The sequence below is a fragment of the Mus caroli genome, chromosome 2, assembly GCF_900094665.2.
Source record: "Mus caroli chromosome 2, CAROLI_EIJ_v1.1, whole genome shotgun sequence".
Taxonomy (NCBI): Eukaryota; Metazoa; Chordata; class Mammalia; order Rodentia; family Muridae; genus Mus; species Mus caroli.
In genome coordinates, this window is record NC_034571.1 from 25,936,980 (window position 1) to 25,944,251 (window position 7,272).

The 7,272-nt window shown below is 50.3% G+C and overlaps 1 protein-coding gene across 2 annotated transcripts in view; it reads left to right on the top strand.

The window, feature by feature from the left end:
- Set (SET nuclear proto-oncogene) overlaps nt 1-7,266 on the top strand; it is a 10,510-nt gene extending 3,244 nt beyond the window's left edge. Inside the window, exons 1-8 of one of the 2 annotated variants that reach the window (XM_021156766.2) lie at nt 2,406-2,815; nt 4,204-4,261; nt 4,903-5,045; nt 5,262-5,365; nt 5,453-5,566; nt 6,146-6,316; nt 6,402-6,548; nt 6,892-7,266. In XM_021156766.2, coding sequence (XP_021012425.1) covers nt 2,743-2,815; nt 4,204-4,261; nt 4,903-5,045; nt 5,262-5,365; nt 5,453-5,566; nt 6,146-6,316; nt 6,402-6,548; nt 6,892-6,915 — 834 coding nt within the window. In that variant the 5' untranslated portion in view covers nt 2,406-2,742 and the 3' untranslated portion in view covers nt 6,916-7,266. Of the gene's footprint in view, nt 1-2,405; nt 2,816-4,203; nt 4,262-4,902; nt 5,046-5,261; nt 5,366-5,452; nt 5,567-6,145; nt 6,317-6,401; nt 6,549-6,891 lie in introns of those variants that run through there. The other variant, XM_021156765.2, reaches the window with a different exon arrangement.
- The last annotated feature ends 6 nt before the right edge of the window (nt 7,267-7,272 follow it).

Sequence of the window (7,272 nt, forward strand, 5' to 3'; positions counted from 1 at the left end):
TTGCTGGGATTTGAACTCTGGACCTTTGGAAGAGCAATCGGGTGCTCTTACCCACTGAGCCATCTTTCCAGCCCCAGCCCAGTCTCTTAAGCCACATTTAAGATATTAACGGGTTTGGGGAGTTAAGAGCAGAAGTTCAAGGCCATCCTTGTCTAGTTTCACTCCCCATCCCCCAGAAAAAGAAAATAACTGGTTTATGTTGGTTCCTTCTCTTGTAAAGTTCAGTTGCGGGTGGGGCTGGCTGGCAGATGACAGTTTATCAGGCACTAGACCTGGGGATCCATTCCCATTACTTAACTCAGTTTAGTTTATCTGTAAAATATACTTAGTATCTTGTTTTAGAAGAGTTTGAGGCAGGGGGCGTGGCTGAGTGATAGGGAACTTGCCTCTTAGGATCCAAGCCCTGGTTTTTTTTTTTTTTTTTTTTTTTTTTTTCAAGACAGGGTTTCTTTGTGTAGCCCTGGCTGTCCTGGAACTCACTCTGCCGCCTGCCTCTGCCTCCCGAGTGCTGGGATTAAAGGCGAGCGCCACCACGCCCGGCGCCCTGTTTTTTTAACCCTAAGATTATCTGTAAAATTTACCCCCCTCCCCCAAAAAAAAAAGCCCAGCGTGGTGGCGCACGCCTTTAATCCCAGCACTAGGGAGGCAGAGGCAGGTGGATTTCTGAGTTCGAGGCCAGCCTGGTCTACAAAGTGAGTTCCAGGACGGCCAGGGCTGCACAGAGAAACCCTGTCTCAAAAAACAACAAAAAAACCAAAAACAAAAAAAAGTTACTTTGTATCTTATGAGGATTCCAGGACAATACAGCCAAATGCAGCAGAAGCCTAGGGTAGTGATTTGGTATGGGAGTGCTAAGGGCTAATGCTCTAGCTGTTTTACTTTTAGACACTGTTGTTGCACACTGTAGCAGGCTAGCCTCTGCCTCAGTCCTTACTTGCCTTGTTTTGTTTGTGGAATTTCTTTGCATCTGTGTGCCAGGAGCTCACAGGACTATCAGGAATCATTCCTGGTGAAGGCATCACCTGAATTTTAGCAAATGTTAGTCACAAAGTTTATAGCTCTGCTTTTTGTCAGACCCTTCCCTCTTTAAGGAGCCTGTCCACAATTGCCTGTGTTGGAGGTCTCTAGGCTTGGGAGCTGTGCTGGTCCTTAGTTTGTCGCCAGATTTAAGCTTACTGATTGGAACAGATGAATGCAATTAATTCACCGACTTGAGCATTCAAGGTGCACCACCAGGAAGGCTTAGCTGAATTTCCTGGAGTTGAGATGGAAACTTGCACGAGCACATTTGCATTCTCTCACCATGGACTGTATATGGTGTGTTTTACATTTGTCTACCCACCATGAATGACTTGTCTTAAAGCCACATTGCTTTATGTGTAAGAGCTGATATTAAAACAGGAATGCTGAGAATATGCACAGTTCTAGCTCTAGCGGTAGAGGACCCAGGTAGAGAGCTTTCTGGCTTTCCAGGACCACGTGTTGGGGATCCAGGTAGACAGAGAACTGTCTTTTCAAGTCCTGAAAAACAGTGTTTAATCAGAAAATCCCTCCGACGTAGTGCTTAGCGACTTTTTAATCTAAAGCTTTTTTTTTTTTAATTTAGTGTTTTAGCCTTTGACGTTTAAACATTTCCCCATTTGTCATCACCAAAAATGTGCTTCCTTCACCACTGAGATCAGGACACCTGTACGAAGTTGAGCAGAGGACCTGTGGCAGAAAGGTCCTTCCTACCGAGAACTTTCCTGTGGTTCTTTTGAGTGTGAATATGTAACAGATTTTTAAAAATTCAGAACCGGGGGCAGAGGCTTGAATTGGCCCATGCATACAACCCGGTCCTGCGTGTAGACTGTATAGATGAACTGCTTGCGTGTGGCTTTGCACAGCAGCCTAGAGTCCCCATCTTCTCCATCTAGAAAAAAAAATGAAGGTGCCGGGGTGCAGAACTCAGGAGCCTGACTGTAGCCAGGGTACTCCTAAGGCCTGTACTTTTGAGGGGCTGCGCGCGGCCCCTCTCCGGAGCCCCCAGCCGCCCCGCTAAGGGAAGCCACTGAGCCACCACGTGATGCGCGGGTATTGGGGAACGGAGGCCCCGCCTCTCAAGTCACCGCGCGGCGCGCAAATGTCCCGGGTCGGCTGGAGAAGGGGAGAGCGGGGGAGGGGAGCACCGCGCGGGGGCAGGACCATGCGTCGCTGAGCCGCTTCCTCCCGCCTCTCGTCCAGGCCCCAGTGTCCCCACCGCCGCCGCCGCCACCCGCCACGGCCCCGCCCCCTGGCCCGCGGCCGCGGCCAATCGCTGCACGGCGCGAGCCTCTCCGGCCGGGGGCGGGACTTGCGCAGGCCCAGCGCGCCTGCGCTCTGCGGCCTGCCCCTCGCTGGGAAGAGGAGGAGGTGGTGGTGGAGGAGGAGGTGGAGGAGGAGGAGGAGGAGGCTCAGGGCAATCCAGAAGCGAGCCGGAGCGCGGGGCGCGAGTCGAGAAGCCTAGCCGAGCCGCCGCCGCCTCCCCGCCTTCAGCGAGAGCCCCGGCCGGGGGCTCGCCACAACGCGCCCGGGCCTGCCTCGGCGTCAGGCCCCGCGGGCAGTGCCAGGCAGCCAGGGGGAGGGCAGGCAAGTGAGCGCCGGGAGGAGGCGGCCGGAGCGAGCGGGCGCCGCGCGTGTGGCGTGAGGGGAAGCCGCTGGCCGCCCCCTTGGCCTTCCCTTCGCTCCCCCTCCCCGCTCCCCGCCCCGATCGCGGAGGGCACCATGTCTGCGCCGACGGCCAAAGCCAGTAAAAAGGAGCTCAACTCCAATCACGACGGGGCCGACGAGACCTCAGGTGAGGACCGGGCGCGGCGGGGGCCCGGCCGCGCCGCCATCTTTCGGCCCAGACCGCGGGGCTGCGGGGGGCGCGCGGGGGCCGCAGAGCGGGCGCCTTTTTTTGTGTGCGGTCCGGGACCGGGTGCCGGGGTGGCGCCGTGGCGGCGAGCGGTGCGGCCGTGGCGGGGGCGCTGCGGCCTGCGCGGCGGGCGGAGACCCCCCCTTCCCCCCGCCCGCGCTCTCCTCCCCCTCCCTCCCCCCTCCCTCCCGAGAAGCCTCTCTTTATTGTGCTCCGCCATGATGCCTCGCTCCCATCAGCCGCCACCGCCGCCACATGGTGCGGCCGGACGCAGCCTTGCGGCCGGGCCTCTCATGCTGCCCTGCTTCCCGCCCTGAGCCGGCGCTACCGCGGGACCGGGAACCGGGGTTTGGGGCGGGGTAGGGGCGCGGAGCTGGCGGGAGGATGCTCCAGGCTGCGCGGGTTGCACACCCCACGTGGGGCAGCCACACTCGGGCGCGCAGTGGGTGCGAGGAATCTGGCCCCGAGGCCGTATGATGCAGGGGCTTCAGGGGCCTTTAAGACGCCTAGCCCTCGCCTGGAGGGTCGTTTCGAGCCCAGGACAGCTGCAGATCCCGGGCTAGTTTACCGGAAATGAGACGCGCGATCGGGCCCCTTCACGCCCACTTGGCTTTGTAAAAGCCTTCACAACCCTCGGACAAAAGGGCACGAAATAGGAGCACACCCCCTCTCCTCTTTATGCCTCCAAGTTTTTGAGTAGGGTTTTCCCACGATGTGTTCTGAAATACTGCACGGCCGTATATGATGGCCAATCTCATCAAGAATGGGTTGAAGGAGTAAGGTCAGGTTGGAATCAGGTTTACATTCTAAGTCTGAGAAGAAGACTGGGGAAGTTTGGTGACTAACTGGTCTTTGTCGGTGTTTATCAATAATCATAATAAATTGAGAGCACTTTAATTTTTTTAAAGCGGTTATAACAGTTGATAGTATCCTCATTTGTTTTATGGCCATGGACTAGTTTCCACACTAAGTTAGCAGCTGGCACCCTTTCTCTTACAATTGTATAATATGATTAGTAATAAACATGAAAAATTCTTGAATGAGGCGAAGCCACTCGTTCACCTTTAATAATGAAGGCCAATGATTGCACCTTTTTAACGAACGAAACTCTTTGAAAAGTAATCTGAGAGTGAAGCATTTTTCCGAGTAGCGGAGTGGATGCCTTAATTTGTGAATGGTAGGGTAATGAGAAAGTAATTCTCAACTGCGTGCTCGAACACGTGGGGAGCATGCTTTGTGGTGAGCTTCACTGTTGCAGTTCCCATCCTGGGATGAGGAAGAGGAGCTTGTAATTAGTGTTGTGTCTTATGTCCCCTTTTGTTTTGCAGAAAAAGAACAGCAAGAAGCAATTGAACATATTGATGAAGTACAAAATGAAATAGACAGGTAAAATATTAATTCAAGTTATGGAAGTTCTCTTGTGGAACTGATTGGCATCAGGTAACTAGAGGACGGTTTTGGTGAACACACTCCTGTTTCAGACTGGTTATAATTCCTGGGTTACAGTAATCTCAGCCTTCCCCGATGCAGGAGGACTGTAGGGAGGGTGTGCTTTCAGAGGTACAGAAGTAGAGTCTGGCTGCTGCTGCTGCCTGCTTTTCTTGGATTTTGGTTTTCCTGAGACAGGGTTTCTCTGTATAGCCCTGGCTGTCCTGGAACAAACTCTGTAGACCAGGCTGGCCTCGAACTCAGAAATCTGCCTGCCTCTGCCTCCCCAGTGCTGGGATTATAGGCATGTGCTTGTTTTGTTTCTTGATTAACCTTCACTTACACTTTACTTTCTGCTACTGGGGACACAATCGCTATCTGGAAATACAGTATACAGAAACACAATGTTGCCAGTACTGGACATGAGCTGAGTTAGCTCAGTGGTTCTGGTTGTCAGAGGACTGGGCTGCAGGGCAGCAGATACTCTGTTCCTAAGCGGGGAGAGAAAAAGCAACAGTGTTACCAGCATGTGTCAGATGGGTATTTAGCCTTTCCATTTTACCGCCTTAAGTTTTGATTCTAGTTTTTATTTGTTTCAGACTTAATGAACAAGCCAGTGAGGAAATTTTGAAAGTAGAACAAAAATATAACAAACTCCGCCAACCATTTTTTCAGAAGAGGTCAGAATTGATCGCCAAAATCCCAAATTTTTGGGTAACAACATTTGTCAACCATCCACAAGGTATGTGGTGGGTCAGCACTGCTGATCTGGAGCTTGGGGAGCTCTGGGGACAGTTACCTCACAAAGCTACAGTTGGGACAAGAATAGTCTGTTTGCAGTTGGTGGTTTTAGTAGGAAGAGCAAAGTGGAAGGGTGTTCGCTGCGTTTTGGGACATTTGAAAGGGTCGTTAAGTAGTCGATCGTTCCCACTTGAACTGAACTGAGTTGTTTCTCTAGTGTCTGCACTGCTCGGGGAGGAGGACGAGGAGGCTCTGCATTATTTGACCAGAGTTGAAGTGACAGAATTTGAAGACATTAAATCAGGTTACAGAATAGATTTTGTAAGTACCTAACCTCCTGCTTAGCACCGTGAGTATGGAATGGTGTGAAAGCTGATGATTGACTGCGCATCTTTCCATATTTTACAGTATTTTGATGAAAATCCTTACTTTGAAAATAAAGTTCTCTCCAAAGAATTTCATCTGAATGAGAGTGGTGACCCGTCTTCAAAGTCCACCGAAATCAAATGGAAATCTGGAAAGGTATTTTGTATATCATGGCTTAGCTGGACTTCTGGTTTGCACACAGTGCCTTAGATTCTGGGTAAACAGTGCAGACGTTCCAATGAACAGAGGAATAGGCGATAGGAACCCCAGACAGCATTTGTCTTTGTGCTGCAGCGTCTGCAGTATCTGCTCAGGCTTTCAGGCTCCATTTTTGGAAACATAGGTTTGGATTGGAGATTTAGGGTGGAAGTCATTTAAGTTTTTAATATTATTTATTTTTTGTTTGTTTTTTTGAGACAGGGTTTCTCTGTGTAGCCTTGGCTGTCCTGGAACTCACTTTCTGGAATTCACTTTGTAGACCAGGCTGGCCTTAAACTCAGAAATCTGCCTGCCTCTACCTCCTGAGTGCTGGGAATAAAGGCGCCCAGTGGAAGTCATTTTATGAAGTCAGACAGTTGAGAGGTGTATCCTATGAAAGCAATTTACAAGACTTTACCAAATGCATACTTTATAGTTCTTAGTAATATGAACTTCTTCAGTGGTCTTTGTTGTACTTTATGTGGGGTTTGGGTATTATGGGGAGCCAATAAAGGGAGTGTTTATGTCTTCATTTAGGATTTGACAAAACGCTCAAGTCAAACGCAGAATAAGGCCAGCAGGAAGAGGCAGCACGAAGAGCCAGAGAGCTTCTTTACCTGGTTTACTGACCATTCTGACGCAGGTGCTGACGAGTTAGGAGAGGTCATCAAAGATGACATTTGGCCAAATCCCTTGCAGTACTATCTGGTGAGTAACCGTCAGTGGCTTGAGGGAGGTAATGTGTCCAACAGAATGAATGAGACCCTAAAAGAACATTGCCTGCTGCTCTCAGGTTCCCGACATGGATGATGAAGAAGGAGAGGCAGAAGATGATGATGACGATGACGAAGAGGAGGAGGGGTTGGAAGATATTGATGAAGAAGGAGATGAGGATGAAGGTGAAGAAGATGACGATGAGGATGAAGGGGAGGAAGGAGAGGTAAGGAAGGAGAGGTACACCCAAGCCCCAGTGGTTTATAAGATATAATATGTGTAATGGGGAACTGGCTGGAATAGTGGGACAGTTGTGGGGGTGGAGTGTTAACATCTGAGTCTTCCCTCTTTTAAAAATTAATTATATATGTGTGGGTGATTAGCCTACGTGTATGCACTGCGTGGTTCAGGAGGTGTAGGATATCATTGGTTTGAAGTTATGTGATTGTGAGCCGCTGTGGGTTCCCTCCCCATCAGTGCTAAGTTGATGAAGATTCCAGTTTAGGCTAGGAGAGCTGGTTAAGGGCAGGGCGTGTGCGCTGGAGGCTGACTGCTCCTTGTTCTTTCAGGAGGACGAAGGCGAGGATGATTAGCACAGAAGACTGATGGATTCCAACCTTCTTTTTTATTTTCTTTTTATTTTTTAATTTTCTCCAGTCCCTGGGAGCAAGTTGCAGTCCTTTCCTCCCTGTCCCTCTGTGCTCAGTCGCCCTGTTTTGAGGTCTCAACATCATGGTTCTCAATTAATTTGGGGGAAAATATCTTGAGCAAAATACAACAGGAAAAGAATCTCCGTTTCTGTTCTAAATTAATTTTTTATCCTTTGTCTAAATTTGTGGATTCCACACCACCATGCTCTGTGGGAAAAAAGAAAAGCTCTCCAGTTCCCTTGGCTCTGCTGGAGGGCGCTAGGCCCCTGTGTAGTAGTTTATAGAATTTTAGCTTTTCTT